General features: G+C 45.6%; 3 protein-coding genes and 1 non-coding gene across 5 annotated transcripts; all 4 read right to left on the bottom strand.

Moving 5' to 3' along the window:
* Positions 1-1,673: 1,673 nt before the first annotated feature.
* LOC117860957 (protein mago nashi homolog 1) lies at positions 1,674-4,483 on the bottom strand. Its single transcript, XM_034744399.2, has 3 exons — positions 4,154-4,483; positions 3,858-4,034; positions 1,674-1,943 (listed from the first exon to the last, which is right to left on the bottom strand). The coding sequence occupies exons 1-3, from the start codon at positions 4,391-4,393 to the stop codon at positions 1,878-1,880; spliced, it is 483 nt and encodes a 160-aa protein (XP_034600290.1). The 5' UTR covers positions 4,394-4,483; the 3' UTR covers positions 1,674-1,877.
* Positions 4,484-5,427: 944 nt separating this feature from the next.
* LOC117860956 (uncharacterized) lies at positions 5,428-8,293 on the bottom strand. Of its 2 annotated transcripts, none has more exons than XM_034744397.2 (3): positions 7,866-8,293; positions 7,603-7,790; positions 5,428-7,536 (listed from the first exon to the last, which is right to left on the bottom strand). In XM_034744397.2, exons 1-3 carry the CDS (start codon positions 8,173-8,175, stop codon positions 6,043-6,045), a joined length of 1,992 nt encoding a protein of 663 aa, XP_034600288.1. In that variant the 5' UTR covers positions 8,176-8,293; the 3' UTR covers positions 5,428-6,042. The 2 variants fall into 2 exon arrangements, with proteins under 2 accessions (XP_034600288.1, XP_034600289.1); XM_034744398.2 differs by having other exon boundaries at positions 5,557-7,515.
* A 5,538-nt stretch (positions 8,294-13,831) lies between these two features.
* Positions 13,832-15,404, bottom strand: LOC117860692 (UPF0481 protein At3g47200). The gene is given in 3 exon segments (XM_072294523.1): positions 13,832-14,427; positions 14,430-15,236; positions 15,392-15,404. Coding segments are annotated over 3 exon segments (1,416 nt in total).
* A 4,227-nt stretch (positions 15,405-19,631) lies between these two features.
* On the bottom strand, positions 19,632-19,769 carry LOC117862326 (small nucleolar RNA Z247). Its single transcript, XR_004641974.1, has one exon. It is a non-coding gene; the product is annotated as a small nucleolar RNA Z247 (small nucleolar RNA).
* Between the last annotated feature and the right edge of the window lie 763 nt (positions 19,770-20,532).

Below are 20,532 nucleotides of genomic sequence, written 5' to 3'. Positions count from 1 at the left end.
GTTCATAGCCGAATTGCTATATATATGCACCCTATTGCACTGGGGGATTGGAAATAGAGTGGAAATGAAGGGTCTTCTGTGGTCCAAAATTGTGGCATTACTATGGTTGATAGGTAGGTTTCAGAGGACAAAGAAAGGCTGGCAGGCATGTAAAAGATATGAGAGCGCATGGAGATAGAATGGAGGACAAAGGTGCTTCTCAGGCTCAGCATCTTTTTTCCTCAACACATATTCTTTGGCACAGCTCATGCATCGTGTGTGTACCAAGTCTCACGTCTAAAGTCCAATCACATGAAAAAGTGTTCTGATTTCAAGTCTCCAAGATATTTAGTCTAATTTTCACAACAAAGGCAATTCATATAGTTTTTCAGAACAACTACTCAGGCTAAAAGACCATGGCCTGGCATCCTCCAGCAGCCTCAAGGAGCTAGATACAATAAACACATGCTGAGATAACACAAAAAAGGCATCAATAGGCCACACGAGTGATCGAAACGGGATCAGGACATCGACATTACAATCTTTGAGTATCTAACTAACGCATGTAGAAGTAAAATGTGGAGATCTATCTTCCAAGTTCCAAGGAACGACATAGTATTGAATGTGTGTTGACTTAGTATGGGCAAATGCCGTGCAATTTGATCATGTTGTTATGTTGTCTCGATCTGTTGAAAGAAATGATCTTGACGAAAACCTACAATTCCATCTATCTCGGTTTTTTACCGCCTGGCTTGAAAAAAGCCTCTGTAAACACAGTGAATCCAAATGAAAGACTATTCCATCTGGGCCAAGAGGCTTAATTTGGTGGTCCAAAATTGTATCAGATCAAAATTAAATAGGCTGATTGGTGGGGGTGGGGGGGGGGGGGGGGGGGGGGGGGGGGGGGAGGAGAAACAAAAGCAGGCAGACAGGGAAAAGAAGAGATCACATGAAGATGGAATGGTGATAAAAGGTGCATCTCAGCATCTTCTTTCTTGGACGCTTTGGCTTTGGCTGAGCTGACGCTTCATGTGTAACTGCTTATGTGCATGGACCATTTGTCTTTGGATGCAAAGATTTTAAGGAAAGAAGCAGCTAGTGAGTGACCCCATGTAATTCTCCTTTGGATTTGAAGTTGATACAAAGTTGTGTATGTGAAATCATAAGCAGCTAGTGAGTGACCCCATGTAATTCTCCTTTGGATTTGAAGTTGATACAAAGTTGTGTATTTGAAATCTTCTCGAGCAGTAGCTTTCCATACCGGACGAGGAATCCCCCAAAGCCCAAAGTAGCAAAGCAAGCAGGCTACCTTACAGTGCACGCTTATGCTCTGATCCATGGTCATTAAGCAGACAGGGCGCATCAGATTAAAGGCCAACAGGCAGGTCCACGCGCACACGCGTTTCTCTTCAGCTGCTTTACAAAACAATGTTTCCTTGCAGTTATCTTTGATGAATCCAATCATTTTTTACAGCCAACCCACTACAGAAATGCACAGCAGATTTTACCCTGTGATGGCGATTGGCTGGACTTGGATCACCACAGGTCGGCACCTGTTACTGTGTCGCGCCACCTTCCGCAGAGCACTGATGATAATGTCACAGGAGGTTCAGCACAAAACAACAGGAAAGACTGGTGTGCCAAACGACCTTAACAATTGGCTGATAACAAGAAGACTCCACCTAACAGGAAACTGGAAAAGGAAAATAAATATCATTACTCGCAGTTTGCACAATCCAAACAGCAACCCCAGGCAAACTCAAAGTCCCACTTCCACCCAGTGCTCCAGAAAACCCGAGTGCATCATCACAAACTAAATAGGATCTTACATGGTACATGGTTCTCTCTTAAACACTCACTCTCACATAACACAAATATGAGACAGCATGGAATGGAGCTCAGGACTGAATCGGCTTGATCTTGAAGTGGAGGTTGATGAGTGAAAACACAAAACACTTCAGATCCTGCAGACAAAAACATTGGGAGGGAACAAGTTAGGAATATGTCTCATTTACAGTGAAATGTCCTGTGCACAACAAAATAATAAGGCCTTTTTTCTTGCAAAAAAGTACCAAGTTTTCATAGATATTTAAACCAAACAGCCAAGAGTGGTTAACGCATCCAAACCATTGCACACTCTTGGACCATGTTCAAACTACAAGCCCATGACAATGATCCAGAATTTAATGTAGTCAAACATGAAGATGATTCGCTAAGCTAGCCCAGCAAAAGTTTAAGGATAACTGATATAATCATATATACGCCAGAGGAGACTAGTCAATTAAAAATGCACATAATCAGTGAGCAACATCCATAACCAACACATGCATAGCAATATTTATCTTTGTACCCACCTCACAGTTCTAAGTACATTACATTTCTTACTGCCAATTTCAGATTTAGCAAACCCAACTAACTGTTTGTTTATTCAACCTAAAATATTCCACAAACAAGTAGTGAAATGCAAATAATGCTTCAGCTATTTTGACCTCGAACAGGTCTACAGTGTCAAATCATAGCATCTGACTGAGTTTCAACAAAACAGCATATCCATCAGCTCTACAATGATAAGAATCAGAATTTATCATTCAGTCAACCATGAAAATGCTCACTAAAACACCCAAGAAAAATTTAAGGTTGTACTCATGTAATCACAGCTACACTAGAGGGGCATCTGGCATTTTCAAGGAGAGGCGTTAGATAAAAAACCCACACGACCAGTGAAGAACATAACATGACCAACAGAGGTATGATGATCCTTTGCTATTATTTTTACTACTTATCTCACAGGCAAATTTCAGATACAGAAAACCAATCCAGTTGCATTTACCCAACCTGAAACTATTTCCTGGAAATAGTACTGAAACACACAATGCTCGACTGTAAAACAATGCTAGACTATAAGACCTCAACAAGTCTAAGAGTATCAAAATCAGAGTATCAAAGAACCAGCAATAATCTATCAACCCTACAGATTCGCACAATAATCTTGCTCAGACATCTAAGTGGATTGCTAGGCCAGGAATGGTAAAATGGTCATGTTTCTGAAGTGCAGTTAGTACTGGAAAAAGCATAAAACCAGTGTTCGTCTTTTCCCCTGCATCCAGTTTTAACTTATACAATCCAAGGTAGTGAAGGTCTATTATCCAGCTTATTTTGGTAAAGAGCAGATAGCTAGCTTCTCAATAATTACAGTAATCTCAATGCTACCAAAGAATCAAAGTACAAAAAATAAGAGCATGGACAAGACATGCCCCCCTCAGCTCAGAAAAATAAATGTTCACAAAATGACCAAAACAATGACACTGATGTATAAAGAATTGAAACATTGTAGGTCATCCAAATGACACACAGTTTTTTGAAACCAACATTCTCTGAAAGAAAAAAGGGCATATGTGCCCGTCAAACTCCACAAAGAAACTTGAGATCAAAAAAGAAAACTAAGGTTCTATGCATAGTTGAAATACTCTCAGGCAGTGAGCACAACTTGCTGGGATGTAGTGCCACGAAGGGGTACTTTGTTCTTGCTAAACAATTATATCCTACAGATTTCTTCCATCAGTATAAGATTCATGTATATTAGGACGAAAAAGTACATCATTTTCCTCCAAAGAAATAACAGTTGACTCATTGCTTATCTAAAATTATTAAAACTTGATTTAAACGCTCTTCTTGTGCTCATGAGTTGCCAATTATTAAAAAAGATGAGCTTATCCCAATGCCCGTAATATGCAATTAACTTCATCAGCTCAGCAGCTAATCAGTTCAATTAAGCAATGTCACTATGCCAATGCCCATGACAAGGACCCAAATCAGTAGTCTGTACTGTACCAAATATGGGGGCAAACAATGTAGGCAGTTGTGGGGGGGATGCAAACCTGGACGAGGTAGTAGAAGATCCGGAGGCCCTCCGGGTCCTTGCTGGACTGGACATCGACGAGGGAGCCGATCTTGGATGTGGTGAAGGAGATGTGCTCGTTGCCCATGACGATCTCGAGCTCCTGGCGCCCGATGCGGTCGGGCTCCGGCCAGTTGCTGTCGTCCTCCTTCATAATCTGCGGCGGGGACGAAGGCAAGCAATCAAATCTACAAACCCTAGCTAGGTTTTCCTCTACAGATTCCGAATGGAATGCAATCGAATCGAAGGATAAGGAGAGGGATTGTGTGAGCTCACATCGGACTCCTGGATGATCCTCCTGGCCTCGCGGAGGACGGATGGGGAGACGAAGACCTCCTTGCGGATCATGGTGTCGTTCTTGTAGTTGGAGTTGTTGGCGTAGCGGAGCTTGCCGTCGGGGCGGAACTCGAACTCGAGGAACTCGTGCCCGAACTTGCCCTTGTGCCCCACGTAGTACCGCAGGTAGAACTCGGCGTCGCCCGCGCCGCCGCCGTTGTCGCCGCCGCCACTCGCCATCGATTTTATCTGTCTCTCCCTTCCTTCTCAGTGAGCGGATGGGGGTTTTGGAGGAGATGGGTGGGGGGTGTCCGCCGCCAACCAAACGTGCTCGCCTCTTCTTCCACCTCAGTCACCAACTCAAAGGACTTCTCTGCAAATATCCACCGGCCGCCCCCTCGATCCGAGCCGTACGTCTTGACCTAACGGATGGGTTGATTTGCATATATGCCCCCAGTTTGGATCGCAAGTATTAATCGGGATCCAAACTTTTGCAAATCGACACCTAATTTGGATCCAGGCAATATGGGGCTGTTTGGTTGCAGCCTGAGCTGAAATTGCGTGCCTGCACACTTGCCTGAAGCTTGCCTGCATGGTGTTTTGTTATGATCCTGGAAGGTTGCTTGGAGAAGGCAACATCAACCCCGCTAGACCGACGAAATTGAACGTCTAGCTCCAGTACGGTGGTTGCTTGGACTAATGGCTATAATTACATACTAATCAATCGTATGGTTGCATGCACGATCTTCCTATAGCTTATTTGTCTACGTAAAATCAATCAAATGATATTCTCACTATGTAAAACATTAACACAATTTACTTCACCTTGTTAAAAATAACGTTTTCATATTATTTCTCATATTATTTTTAATTAAATATGTTTATTGTTCTATTACAAATATTTATTTTATAATCTTATTAATCAAAATTAATAAGCAAGTCATTCGACATCCACTAATCATGTATTAGTGTCTATTAAATCATATTTTAAAAAAGCAAATGAATGTTGTGTTTCCCTTTAAATCAGCGTTCTGCACATGCCTCCAACCAAATGAACTATCACCTAGCTTGCTTGACAAGGCAGATTTCATCAAATTTTCAGTCAACTCTCCGGCAGCATTTTTTGCGAGGCAACTTGTTCAGGTCTCCAACCAAACAAGCCCTATCTGCAATGTTCAGTTCAGGCTTCAGGCTCGATTGTTCTTTTTGCTGGCGCCATCATTAACAAATGACCAAATAGAATGATCGTTATGCAAAGACAAATAACAGCAAACTTACTCTGCAGATTTCGTGATAGAGCATTTCCTGCAAGTTAAATTGTCTGCTTCTGACAAAAACAAATAGCATGGCATCAATCTGCTCCTGCCAAATTCCTACACACCTTTTTTCATATTTGGAGTCGATGAACTGGAATTTTTCACTATATTCTGCAATATCGAGTCAGATCGTATGTGTTGCAAACTTGCAGTTTTCTACAAACCACGATGAATAACATAAGTGTAGGAAATTGATAGAGATGTGGATTCAGAACACAAGATGTTTCTTCAGCACAATTCATCATTGCTGCCTATACTCTGCTGCAAGCTTATACTTGCCTCTTTGTAGAATCAAGTCAATCTGAAGTAGTCCTTGAGTGTAATTGCAATCATGGTGTAAGGCTTGTCGGGTGGCAGAGTCAATCCTTAGCTACATTGCGAGTTCACGACCTAGGAGCCGCTGTATCTTAAATTCTCTTTTCCTTCTTAATTGAAAGGCATAGCTCCTGCCATTTATGTTCAAAAAAAAAGTAGTAGTCCTTGAGCCACAAATCAAGTAGCTAACAAGAAATAAAGATTCAACAGAGATATGAATTTGATAGCAATAAAATAAATAATTAATCTGCCACAAGCCTATAGCTGCACAGTTTGAGAAACTCTGGGCCGTTTGGAGGCCCCCATGAGCTCAACCAATGACGGCAGGGGCCGCGGAACAGATACGTTCATCGACCTGTAAAGCCGCCTCAGGTTTGTGTTAAGCCCTTTTGATGATCCAACAGTGGTCGAAGAATCGCTTGACCTTTCAGAGCCTTGATCAGAGTTCTCCCCCGTTTCTGATGTAGATGTGTCATCATCCTTGTTGATTGTAGCCGAAACTTTGACATGCACAGCTGAAATTGAAATCTCTTTAGTCACCTCCATTCTGTTTTTACCTGCATCAGTGACCTTGTGCCTGCAAACTTCCTGCAGATCATAATGAACAGTCTGATCCTGTTCTTGGGCTTCCACCGATTCAACTTCCCCATTCCCTTTGTCATCCATAGACTGTTCAGGCTCTGCAATGAAACTCATCTGTTTCCTTCCATCTTCAGTTAGATCAACTACTTCAGCTCCATCGTCAGATTTGCTGCCCTTCAACAGCTCAGATTCAGGGACTGAAGTCTGCTCCTTTGTTGCAACTTCAGTTAAATCAATTATTTCTACACTCTCATCAGGCTTGCTATTGTTACAACACCCAGTTTTGGTAGCAGAATCCTTGGCTTCAAGTTCAGCATTATCAATCATCTCCACAATCTGATACTCATGTCCCCACAGTTCAGATTCGTGCTGCACTAATCCAAACCTTGCGCTCCCAAATAGCGTCACAGGCGGCTCAATTCTGATCTCAAAATCAGCCGGTGTGGGTTCTGCAGCCTCTGCCTGGCTTCTATCATCGGAGCCACACTCATCAGTACAAGAACTGAATTCTTGCTCACGCTCCCCGACAGCTTCCACCGTCAGCGCTGCCTGTGGTTTGCTGATACCAGTAGACATCCCATCAGGTATCCCAAGCAACTTCCAGATGGGATCATCAGGACCAAACCGGGACAGGGCGCAATGCTTCTTGACATAGCTCAGGTCCACTGCCATGCACGGAGGCGTCGTCGAGACAACCCATTTGGGCTTGAGGATCCCCAACGCCTGCTCCAGCTCTTCTCGGGACGAATGCATCGACAAGCAGACATGCCAGACCCCAAACTCATCCCGCATCGGCTCCGTCAGCAGCGGTTTCTGCTGCGCCGACCCCTCCGGTGGATCGTAGTACGCGTACCACTGCGAGGACGGCCTGATGATGAGGGGCTCTGGCTGCTGCCTGGCCCGTGCCAGCGCGAGGATCTCCGTTGCCCGCTCCGACAGCCGCGGGAACGGGATCACGTGGAAGCGGGAGGAGGACGCGGCGGCGCCGGCGAGGATCTCCGGCGCGACGTGCGAGAGCGTCTGGTGGCAATCTGAATTCTTGTCTCTGTCGACGTATATCTTGGATCCGAACGCCTTGGACACCTCGATTAGGACGTCCTCCTGGCCCAGCATGTCGCACACCAGGTAGACCACCGGCGCGTTCGGGTGCTTCCAGATGCAATTGATCACCTGGAATCAGAAAATTACAGCAATTGGGTGGGGAATTCACATGGATGTGGCGAAGCAGGAGCTCACCTGACGGATGGAGTCCTCCTTGGTGGGGAACTGCAGGGGGCATCGTGCGAAGGTGCAGTCGAGGAAGAGGTAGTAGATGCGGCGGGCGAGGAGGGGCATCAGGGCGCTGAGGCAGTCCAGCGTCAGGCGGCAGTCGCCGGTGTGGAGGACGGCGCCGAAGGGGCCCTCGAACAGGAACATCACCGCGCCTGCAGACGGGGTCAGCATCATCCGAAATTCCGGGATCGAGGGGAAGCAAGGACGAGGAGGAGAGGCGCGCGGACCTGGGCAGTGGTTTGCGTCGAAGGCGGTAACGGTGAAGTCGCCGTCGGGGTCGGGGACGCGCAGCGGCGGGGCGCCCGCCTCCAGCTCGACGAACGCGGCCCGGTGGAGCTGGGGGAAGATGCGGAGGGCGACGAGGATGGTGAGGCGCGAGGCGTAGACCGGGGAGGAGGCTGAGACGGTAGAGGTGGCGGCGATGCCGGCGAGGTGGTCGCGGTGGGCGTGGGTGAGGAAGCGGTGGCGCTTCAGCGACGACGCCGGGGTCCACGTGTCCACCGCGAACGGCAGCCCACGGGGCATCTCGATCGGCATCGCGTCGCCGCTGTCAGCTCTCTCTCTCTCCACGAGTCTACAGATTGGCGCCGGCGCCGGCGCCGCCCAAATCTGCTGGTTTTTGGAGCGGAGGGCGGGAGCAGAGTGGAAGGACGGGAGTCGCTGGTGTAAAATAAGTAAATGGTTTAAAATATTATATAATATTACTTTACTAATAATATTTATTATTAGTAAATCGTTTAAAATAAAAATAATTATATAATATAAAACAGTTGGTTTCACAAATCCAGTAACTTCATTTTCATATTGTTGATCTTTATAATGTCTTTTATTTACGGTCAAAGATGCCAAATATTCTGAGATGACTATGATTCCTGGATCCTTTATTTGAAAAGAGAAATTGAGAGGGATCAAAAACCCTAATTTAATATTTGGAATCATGATAAATCTGCAAAAGTATTGCAATATATTCTAGGTAGAACTAGCATGATAATATCAAACATTTATAATAATCGAATTGATAGCTTCGACAAATTTGTTGAAAAGATCTATGTGCAACAAAGTTATTTTGGACTCAAGGTACTATTCACAAGCGCACAAGTAAGTTACAATGATGAATATGCATGTATGCATGTGAGTGTTTGTGTCTAAAATGCGTTTAAAATAGTAGTAGTAGTAGTAGTAGTAGTAGTAGTAGTAGTAGTAGTAGTAGTAGTAGTCTATGTAATTCGAAGTGACACGATTAAAAGAAAAATGTTGAAAGGAAACATGACAACTGAGTTTCGAAGGAGTATCGTAGTGTACTAGTATCGCTTAGTAGAAGTACCCAAGGTTTTGTCAAAGATGATGTTGACGATATTGAATGGGTTTTGGAACTTGACATTGTCACTATCATCTTCATCTTCCTTGGTCTTGCCATTGTCTTTGGTGCCGGATGGTTCTGGCAAGTCTTTCATGACTCTGCATATACTGAAACAATCTATTGCAGAGTGCTTGTGGTATGGATGCCATGGGCACTCTTTCTTCAGGAGCTCGTTGAACGAGAGCCTATCTTGATTCTTGCCGCCACTTTTCTTGGATGACTGCGAAATTGCCGTGAGAGTATTGTCTGGCTTTTGCTTGCAGTTTGTGAACTTTTGTGTAGTTATTCCGGTTGCCATTGTTAGGACGATCGTTACGTTTCTTGTCATTGTGTTGGCCCTTGTATTGATTGTTGTTGTTCTAGCCTTTGTTACGATTGGACTTGAACCTTTTAATCACCCTGGCTTCTTCATCTACCCATGCCTGCACCATGATCTTGAGAGATTTGACATTAGCGGGGTGTCTTCTGCCGAAGTCTTGGAACATCCGACGGTCGTGGAGGCCGTTCTGGAAGCAATCAATAACATCGCGCTCCGTGATGTCCATGATTGTAGCCTTCTTATCGAAGAAATAACGTAAGTAGCTCCGTAGGGTTTCACCTTCTTGTTGACATGGGACAAGTCGATCCTGTAGCCAGGACGCTGCATTGCCCAACGTAGTTGTTAGTGAACGCCACCTTGAGGTCTTTCCACGAGTTGATAGAGTTCTTGTCCAAAGATTTGAGTCATGTTAGTGGCGCTACTTCCATGCAGATGGGGAAGTAGATAACTTTGGTGTCGTCATTTTCCCCCAGCTGCTTGTACTAACAACGAGTAGCATCGTAGCCATTGGACTGGGTCTTGCTTGCCATCTTATTTGGTAATACCCGGAGGTTTGAACTTTTTGAGTAGAGTTATCCTCCTCACGTGTCTTGAGAAGGTGGGGAACCCGTCAGTATCATCTCCTGGGTGTTCGACTTCTTGCTCGCGCTCGTGGCGCCGTTCGTCGATGATGGTACGAGCGCTGCAAGTGGTGTTGATCTTGTTGCGGAGGTCTTCTGCTGGGCGTTTGGGTTCTGGGTTAGCTCCACAGTGGCCACGGCCTCCCGAAGGTCCTGCCCGACTACCCTCCGCTCCAGCTTGGCTTGGTCTGGTACCTCCGAGTTGGCTTGGTCTGGCTGGAGGGCCTCTATGGCTACTGCCATATTGATTACACTGGGATGGGGAGCGTTGGACTGACTGTATCTAATTCTATTGATCGAGTTGTTCATACACGAGTTCTGCCAGTTGAGCCAACTGTCTGGTGTACTTGTTCTAAGGCAGCGCACGAGTGATGAAATCAATAGACGCGACGGTAGCTAGGGGAGTACGATGGTGACGTGTTTGAACTGCTTCAAAGGCGTTATCCAAGTTCTGGATTGGTAGGTCTACTGCAAGGCGACGCTCCTGTGAGACGTCATCGAGTTCTTTGAGCTTCAATCTATTCTCCAACAACATTGGCGGTGAGCTCATCCTATGAGACGTCATCTAGGGTGACGCTCATGTCATGGGCTTCTGTCCTGTTGCTCTTCTTCTTCATCCTCTTGTCCAGTAATGAGAGCGAAGAGTTCGCGTTCTGGGGAATAGCTTTTCGAGCTTGAAGTGATGACCTCTGTGGTGCCACCTTCCTAGTAGATGGGTGATAGAGGAGCTCCCTCTTAGTACGGGAGAGTGTCGAGGTAGGCAATGAGGCACGAATTGTTATCCTTGGCAACACCGGGTGACTTCATGTTGGGACAGTAGACGAATCTGCCTTGGGGAGTTAATGTGATTACCAGGCCCTGTTGCGGACCTGATAAAGGAGTTTCCTCCTTCAGGTCTGAGTAGTAGTTGAGGTCCTCGATCTTATCCGCACCGGATTGTGATCTGGACAAGACTGCCTGATAAACAGTGGTCGCGTTGCGGAGTCCGAACGAGAATTGACTCTAGTGGCAATCCGATTCGCACGATGGCTTATGTGCCAGCTCGTGCGGGTTAATCCGGCTGGTGGAAGAAGTCGAGTTGTACTCAAACTCGTCTCCCTAGCCTCTGACTAGGTCAAAAATTGAAAATTTGCTGAAAATCTCGACGAGATCCTCCAGAGCTTGGCGCTAGAACTTTATAGTTTGCTGCTTCTTCTCCAGGGCCGACGCAATGTGACGATGGACATTTCCAGTGCTGTCTGTGATGCAAACCTAAGAGCCGAAGACGAACGTTGCGCCTGCTTCGAACGCGATAATTGACTTGATGATGGCTTGTGACATTGAGTTCGCCAATGGATTCTCAGCGAGATCCCCTACCTAGCGCGCCAGCTATCAGTGTTTAGACCTGGCAACCTACCGAGGAGGGTGCTCGAGGTAGTGTTTTAGTTAGTGGGGCTCGTCGAGATCAGGAACTCAAATGTAAACGCAGATACACGATTTAGACAGGTTCGGGCCGCTGAATAGCGTAATACCCTACATCATGTACGTTGGTTGGATTGAATTGCTTTGGAGGGGGTCCCTACCTCACCTTATGTTATCGGGGGTAGGGTTACAGGTCGGTTGTTTACAAGAATACTAGTCGGATTCGACTAGACGAGTTTTACTCTTCTTACTACGAGTACTTTTTCTGATCCTCGGCTAGCTCTTGTCTTTCCACATAGACTACACCAGCCCCATATTTAGGACTGTCCAAACCTTCTGGTGGGCCGTAGATGTATGTACGATAGCGGCTGGGCATGGCGCGCCGGTGGAACGGCATGTGACATGGCAGAAAAGGAAAATGAGAAAAGAAAGAAAAGAATAGAAAAGAAAATGAGAAAAGAAAAGGAAAAGGAAAAGACCTCGGCCACGCGTGACGTGGTAGGAAATTTAGCACCGGTTATTTCATCTGGTATTAAAGGATCCCCTTAGTACCGACATAGCAATATTGGTTGCACAACCGGTATTAAAGGAGGTTTGGAACCGATACCGAAGGTGCATTCCCCAGCAGGATATATCGAATCTTTACACCATGTCCTAGTTGTACTACTACCTCTCGTGCATTTCTGATTCATCAAGTACAGCAGGTATACTGGTTCAAGTATATGCAGTAATCTTTGTGGAGAAATTATTTTCATTTCTTCACATCTTCACCAAACTCACTGCGCTGATCCAGAACCAGCAGTGTTCTACTATTCTGGATGCACATCTATCATCAGTCTAGTATGGAAAGACCCAAACAAGAACGAGCACTGTAGGGCCTATACCAGAATAACCCTTTTTTCAATATAATTTTAAAAATAACCCCCCCTGACAAATATTTCCATCCGGCGACCCTTTTGGTGTGATAGGATCATGTTGTCGCGCCACATACAATGGCACGACAAGGCCACCACGATGGCAGGAGCCGATGATGTGGAAAGCTTCCGTCACGCCAATGCATGTGGCGCGGCAATGTGATTTTGTTGCGCCATCGTGCCTGGCGTGACAAAGGGCACCTAATTCAATTTACCCACTTTGAACCATCTAAATAAAATAGTATTTGAACTTCAAATATTACGAAACTGTGTATGCGCATTGTACAAGGTGTAAATAATCCATTTTAGTAACCTACATAGGGCCAAAAGTTACATATTTTGAAACTATAGGCTATGTATTATCTGTATATCCATGTTAGGGTTGCTGTTAAATTTTCTCACTTTTGGGTCATCTTAATAAAATAGTATTTGAACTTCAAATGTCACAAAACTCGGCATGCATATTGTATAAGGTGTATAGATTCCATTTTATTAACACCTCCAAGGCTAAGTGCTATATATTTTGAAATCTATAATTTCAAAGTAGGTTATGTATTATCCTTACTTCCATGTTAGGGTTACTGTTAAATTTACCCACTTTTGGGTCACCTTAATAAAATAGTATATTTGAACTCCAAATGTTACGAAACTTGGCATGCACATTGTATAAGGTGTCAAGATTCCATTTTATTAACACCTCCAAGGCTAAGTACTAAATATTTTGAAATCTATAATTTCAAAGTAGGCTATGTATTATCCCTATATCCATGTTAGTGGTAATTTTTTTTAAAACAAAGCAATTCGCTCCGCCCCAATCAACATAGCGAGAGCGCTAAATAATGCACTCGACCACTCCAACCACTAAAAAGAATAGCACCATGAAATGAATTTAGTTTGGATTGAAGGTTCTTTGCATAAAAGATGTGTAGCAGAAAGAACACCGGCCATCTTATTTATAGCTTTATGTCCATCATCCATGTTCTGAATAAATGTAGACAAAAATACTATGCTATATAAACATACAACCAGTAATCAGTGGTTGAAATTTGCAAATTTAGAGTCTACAACGTATCTGATGCACAATATAATTAATTATGATGCAAGCAATTGCTGGAAATAAGTACATCATTGCTGCCTTACTTAGTTGACCGAAGTCTATATAACTTAGTTAGTTCATGAGCCTTGAGGGCTTTTTTTGTCAACCATAAACTTAGTTGACCGAAGTCTATATAACAATTGCTTCCTCCATTCCAAATTGTAGATCGTTTTAATTTTTCTAGGTTCATAGATATTATTATGCACCTAGACATACACTAGATCTAGATGCATAATAATATTTATGAAACTAAAAAAGCTAAATGATCTACAATTTGGAATGGATGGATAATTGAAGTCTATATAGTTCAAAAACATTGGGTATTATTTAGACAAGAAAATGAGAATACATGTTTATACTCACATGGACAAGAACATTTAGGTCCTAGGCACAACCATTATTTGTTCAAAAATGGAGGCAAATAATATATATGGCATGAATGACAAACAAGCAAATGAAATTAGTACTATGTGGCGCCGCGCGCTAATGTTTCTGGAGAGAGAGTAGCGTCTTGAAGATACCCGTAATAACACCAATGATGGAGAGGACTGTGATTATGGTTTTAAGGTTTTTGTATATGAATGCGTACACCTTGACCCACATCCTCCTCTTCTGCTTGTAGTCCTCGATATCTTCCAAGATGCGGACATACAGGGCGCCGCCAGATATGTGCTTGATGAGGGTCTTGAAGAAGTCGAGCGTCTCCCTGTTGGTGAGCTCTCCCTGCACGAGGCGCTTCGCTCGCAGCTCGTGCACGTCCTCCTTACGGTCCATGAGCATTGCGAGGACGGCAAGGTAGGAGCAAACCACAGGCTGCTGTTTACTGTCCTCCCTAACGCCTGCGCCGATGCAGACCTCGAAGGCAGCCATGTTGATTAGCCAGCATGCCCTTACTTGGTCCAGCAGCAATGGCGCCAGGAAGATCTCGCCGGAGAATGGTGTTTTCTTGATGCCCATGTCTCTGAACTTGGTAGTCTTGCTAGCTGTCAACTTGATGCCCATCTCTTCGAGCTCGATGGCACTGACAGCTTTTGACATTGGGCGCCTCCCCCCAATAGAGGGCGGGGGGGGGGAGCCCCAGCACCAGCAGCACGAGTGTTCGTTGTTCCAGTTTTGTAGTAGTGGAGGAGGCCAAGAAGATGTGGTGGCCTGTAGCCATCCCCCAACACAAACGGTCTTCTGGGGCTGTCTCCACGGACCTCGAGGGTTCGTCCCATCTTAGCAATGAAGTCCTCCACTGCTACGGTCCTGAACCTCCTCAGGGTTTCGATCACCACCCACGGGATCTGGTTCTCCAGCAGCATTATGTCATGGCTGATGACGGCCTGGTTGGAGCTGAGAGCACAGACCAGCGACGGGGCCAACTCGTGCCGGGCTGTACACATGACCATGTACTGCAGCAAGAAGCAACCATCACGGGACATGCCGAACGCAAACTGACGACCATCAATGTTTTCTGATCCCTCGCCGGTGTAGACGCTGTGGGCCTGGCGTTCGAAGACCGCCTGGACCATCTTCTCCAGCGAGTGGCCGGAGTCCAAGACGAAGTGGTATGCAGCCAGGTCCTTGACGGCCTCCATCTCCCAGAGGTTGTCTCTGGATGCGGAGGGGCGGTGGTAAGGGCCGATGGCCACGGCCGCCGGGACCATGTACCGCACGCCAAGGCCTCGTAGGCTTGGAGGGAACCTGTGTATCTTGGTCTCTATGTTTCCGAAATCAGCCTCAAAATCGATGGCCTTTTTCTTCCACACCTCAAAGATAAGACGTGTGGAATCTTCATCTGCTTCTTCAAGATCAACCTCCTCCTCGTCGTCTTCGTCGACATCAACCTCGGAATATTTATCTGCAGCTTCAGGATCAGTAAGCGGAGCCTGGACCTCGGACAACCCTGCAATCGTGCATCAATAGCGTTGTTAGTTGCGTGGCCTCAGCTATTTTGGTACATTAGTTGCAAACAGGTGGGGATGCAGGCCTGAGCGAAAACACCGAAAAAGGGGGCTGAGGGGGCTGGGGATGCGTGGCTTGGGGATGCCTGGTGAGTACTGCTCCTCCCCATCGTTCCTTCTCCTCCTTGGATTACGACGTTCGTTCCTGCGTGTTAGCTCCGTCACCATACCTGCTCCTTACTATTCTGCTTCTAGATGATTATTCAGATTTTCCCATCCAAGCAAAATGTAGTCTCTCTTATATCAATGGCACTTGAACTAGCTAGATCGATCCCGACATATGCGACATATGCGAATGCAACTAGCAAAGTGTATTATACATGTGAAAGTTCAGAGGAGCGGAGGAGAACACCGACGCCCTATCTGGGTCGTGCGATGATTACGTGTTAATTAGATGCAGAATAGCCCCGCATGTAGCAGTTACATATAGGCGTTACAACTTGAGGGCTAAGCCAAGAGATCTTTTCTAAATATAAACCTTCTATACGTAGATGATCTATTCCTGTACATAGACAATCTATATCTCTTGGCTTTGGCACAATATGGTAAGGTAAATACGCATGCATCTAACCTTTCTATCTAACAGCCTCCCTCAATCTTAACCGCTCTAGGTTCAGATTGACTTTGAAATTTTCTAACAGCCGAACAGACAAGGCCTTTGTAAAGCCATCTGCAATTTGATCTCCTGATGAAACAAATTCAATCTCTAGTAATTTTCGAGCAACTCTTTCTCTGACAAAATGATAGTCAACTTCAATATGTTTTGTTCTGGCATGGAAAACAGGATTAGCAGATAAGTACTTTGCACCAATATTATCACACCAAAGTCTTGCTGCCTTTGGACTAGGAATACCCAATTCACGCAGTAAAGTTTGTATCCACATAACTTCTGCAGTAGCATTAGCAATTGCTTTATATTCTGATTCTGTACTAGATCTTGAAACAGTAGCCTGTTTTCTTGCACTTCATGATACAAGATTAGAACCCAAGAACACAGCAAACCCTCCTGTAGACCTTCTGTCATCAACACTGCCAGCCCAGTCTGCATCTGAAAATGCACTCACCAAAGTCGAAGGAGACTTCTGTATTTTCAAGCCCAATTCTGTGCATTGCTTCAAGTACCGTAATATTCTTTTAACTGCTGCCCAATGTACTGTGGTAGGTGCATGAAGAAATTGACAGACTTTATTAACAGAAAAGGCTATATCAGGTCTAGTGAGGGTTAGATATTGAAGAGCACCAACAATGCTTCTATACCGTGATGTATCATCCGGTCCCAACAATGATCCTTCATGTAATGATAATTTTTCACTAGTGGATAATGGAGTATTAACAGGCTTGCAATCTGACATACCAACTCTTTTTAGAAGATCAGAAGCATATTTGCTTTGAGTGAGAACAATGCCATCTCGCACCTTGGCAACTTCTATACCGAGAAAATAATGCAGATCTCCCAGATCCGTTAGAGCAAATTCCCCCTGCAAATCTTGAAGTAACACTGTGGTAGCATGTGGTGTAGAGCTGGCTATAATAATATCATCAACATAAACAAGGAGATACATGCTAACATCATTCTTGCGATAAAAGAACAAAGAGGTATCAGCCTTTGAAGATTGAAAACCGAGTGATATCAATTTAGCACTTAGTCTAGAGTACCATGCTCTGGGCGCCTGTTTCAGACCATATAAGGCTTTATCTAGGCGACAAACAAAGTTTGGTCTTGAAGGATCTTCAAAACCAGGTGGCTGTTGCATATATACCTCTTCTTCAAGATTGCCATGGAGAAAAGCATTTTGTACGTCAAGTTGTCTGAGAGTCCATCCTCGAGAAACAGCAAGAGACAGAATAATACGAATAGTAGCAGCTTTAACAACAGGACTGAAAGTTTCCTCATAATCTATTCCATATCTCTGCTTAAAACCCTTTGCTACCAATCGAGCTTTATATCTATCCAAGCTACCATCAGATTTTCTCTTTATTCTGTATACCCATTTGCAACCAATAATATTTCTACCCTTTTGAGGTGGAACAAGGTGCCAAGTTTTATTCTTCATTAAGGCATTGTACTCAAGATCCATTGCATTTTTCCAATTACTATCAGCTAGAGCCTCGTCAGTACTACTAGGTTCCCCTGTAGTTGTCAAAAATCCATACCTGACAGTACCATCTGTGTATATTTTCTCCTTGCGTATGCCACTTTGAAGTCTGGTTATAGGTCGGGTTGCAGCTGGAGGTGCCTCTGTTGCCGCAGCAGCAGTCTGGCCTGCCTGGCCCGGCGAATCTCCCGCGCGCGGGGAAGAAGACGTGGCCGCGCCTGGCTGGTGCGGCGCGGTGTCCGAAGACGTGGCCGCGCCTGGCTGGTGCGGCGCGGTGTCTGGATCAGGCGCTGTCGCGAGAGGAGAAACCGGAGATAGCGTGGCGTCCGGCGGTTGGCCAATGGACGCACCTGAACCAGACTCCGATCCCGAGCCCGCATGCGAATTGCCTCCGGAGTTTGCATCACCGGTTCCTTCCGAATTGTCACCAGCGTCTCCCTGATTCTCATCATGCAACTCAGAGGAAACATTAGAAGAATTAGATGAACCATTAGCACACTGATCTACTGCATGTTCGCCCCCTACATACGGATAAACAAGATCAGAAGGAAGACATAAGATCTCGGAGCGAAGACGGGCACCGGCATTGGGATGCAGCTCAGTGAAGGGAAAAATATTTTCATCAAAGATCACATCCCTGGAGATGTAAACACGGCCAGTGGAGACATCAAGGCACTTGTAGCCTTTGTGCAAGGTGCTATAACCAAGAAAGACACATCTTTTGGATCGAAATTCTAGTTTGTGCTTATTATAGGGACGAAGATGAGGCCAACAAGCACATCCAAAAACTCTCATCGAGGAGTAATCTGGTTTTTGATTAAAGAGACGCTCTAGAGGCGTAGCATGACCAATCGTTTTGCTGGGTACACGATTGATGAGATAAACGGCTGTTTGGAAGGCTTCATCCCAAAATTTTAGGGGCATAGCCGCATGAGATAAAAGAGAGAGACCGACTTCAACTATGTGACGGTGTTTTCTCTCAGCTGACCCATTTTGCTGATGAGTGTGTGGGCATGAAACAAGATGAACGATGCCAGCTTTATTAAAAAAGGAATTAAGTGTCTGATATTCGCCTCCCCAGTCAGTTTGCATGGCAAGAATCTTACGATCAAACAAGCGTTCAACAAGAGTTTGAAACTCTTGAAATTTTTGAAATACTTCAGACTTGTGCTTAAGAAAGTAAATCCAGGTGAACTTGCTAAAATCATCAATGAAACTAACATAATATCGTTTTCGACCAACTGATTCTGGTGCATGACCCCAGACATCAGAGAACACAAGTTCTAAAGGAGACTTGGAAATACTAGAAGACTTGGGATAGGGCAACTGATGGCTCTTCCCTTGCTGACAAGCATCACAAACTGACTGACTCAACGACTCATCGATATATGGGAGACTATTATTACTGACAACTTGCTTAACAATTAACGAAGATGGATGACCCAGCCTACTGTGCCATCGAGACAGGGGCAATCTGTTGGAGTTGTAGGCTTGCTTTATTGTTGGTGCAGGTAAAGGATAGAGACCCCTGTGACACCTTCCTCTAAGGAGTATATTCTTCGTTTCCTGATCCTTAATCAGAAAGAAATCAGGGTGAAATTCTATAAAGATAGAGTTGTCAGCGGTAAGACGATGAACTGAAACAAGATTTTTCTTGGCTTGTGGAACATAAAGAACATCATTTAATTGTATGTTACGAGTGGGGGTACGAACTGTAGTACGACCAATGTGACTAATGTTCATACCTGTTCCACTAGCTGTGTGGATCTGATCACCACCATGATACTTTTTCTTGAGAGACAGCTGCTCGAGATTGCTTGTCATATGATCTGTAGCACCGGTATCAGTGTACCAGTTGGTGTCCACGCCATACGAGTTTGTAGCTGCTGCAACAAGACGCTGATCTGGCACAAAGTTCTCATCGAACCTGTGCCAGCATTCAGCGGCTGAGTGATTCTTCTTGAAGCACACCTGGCACCTGTTGTCATCTGAATCAAGCGCACCACCAGATGTCCCGCGACTATTGTTGTTGTAGAAGCCGCGGGAGTTGTTGTTGTTGTGGGAGCCACGACCTCCTGCAGGAGGCCCGCGACTGGACCTGCCGCGGCTAGACTGCGCGCCCCCACGCGAGGGGCCTCTCCCACGCGCGTGATTCTTCCCGCGCCACGAGCCACGACCACGAGATGCCGAGTTTGCCGATCCAGACCCAGGGCTGCCTCCATAGATCAAGTCCATTCTAGTTCCAAAATTGAGAAGTTGTGAATAAAGCTCACCAACGGAGATGGGTTCCACTCTAGCGCATAGAGCAGAGACGATGGGCGAGAAATCTTCGCCCAAGCCGGTGATGATGTACTCCACCAGTTCTTCATCTTCTAGGGGCCGTCCTGCAGCCGCCATGTCGTCGCCAAGAGCCTTCATCTTGGCAAAGTACTCGGCAACGGACGAATTTTCCTTCTTGGTCGTTGCCAGAGCAATCCGCATGTTAACGGATCGCGCTCGCGTCTGTGACGCGAACATGTCTTCAATGATCTTCCAAGCGTCCGCCGCGGTGGCGCTGGTGGCCACTTGTGTGAGGACATCCTTGGTGACCGATGCGAGGAGGTAGCTAAGGACCTGTTGATCCGTGGCCTCCCAGTCTTCGCGCGCTGGATTGGGAACCCTCACTTCCTTCCCATCAGCGCCCTTCTGCACAAGCTCCGCCGCAGGTATAGGGGTGGCACCCGTGAGGTACCCCTGAAGACGAGCACCACGGATCGCAGCACGCACCTGTGCCTTCCACAGGGCGTGATTGTTCTTGCTAAGCTTTTCCGTGACAGGCTGGGCGAGGAGAGGATTGGAGGAAGCAGATGATGACGCCATTGTAGTTGCGGAGAGGAGATGCAATCTACTCAAAAGCAATGGCTCTGATTACCATGTGAAAGTTCAGAGGAGCGGAGGAGAACACCGACGCCCTATCTGGGTCGTGCGATGATTACGTGTTAATTAGATGCAGAATAGCCCCGCATGTAGCAGTTACATATAGGCGTTACAACTTGAGGGCTAAGCCAAGAGATCTTTTCTAAATATAAACCTTCTATACGTAGATGATCTATTCCTGTACATAGACAATCTATATCTCTTGGCTTTGGCACAATATGGTAAG

Source organism: Setaria viridis, chromosome 6, assembly GCF_005286985.2.
Source record: "Setaria viridis chromosome 6, Setaria_viridis_v4.0, whole genome shotgun sequence".
Lineage (NCBI taxonomy): Eukaryota > Viridiplantae > Streptophyta > Magnoliopsida > Poales > Poaceae > Setaria > Setaria viridis.
The sequence above is the reverse complement of the archived record's forward strand: the minus strand, read 5'-3'. Positions and strand labels throughout refer to the sequence as shown.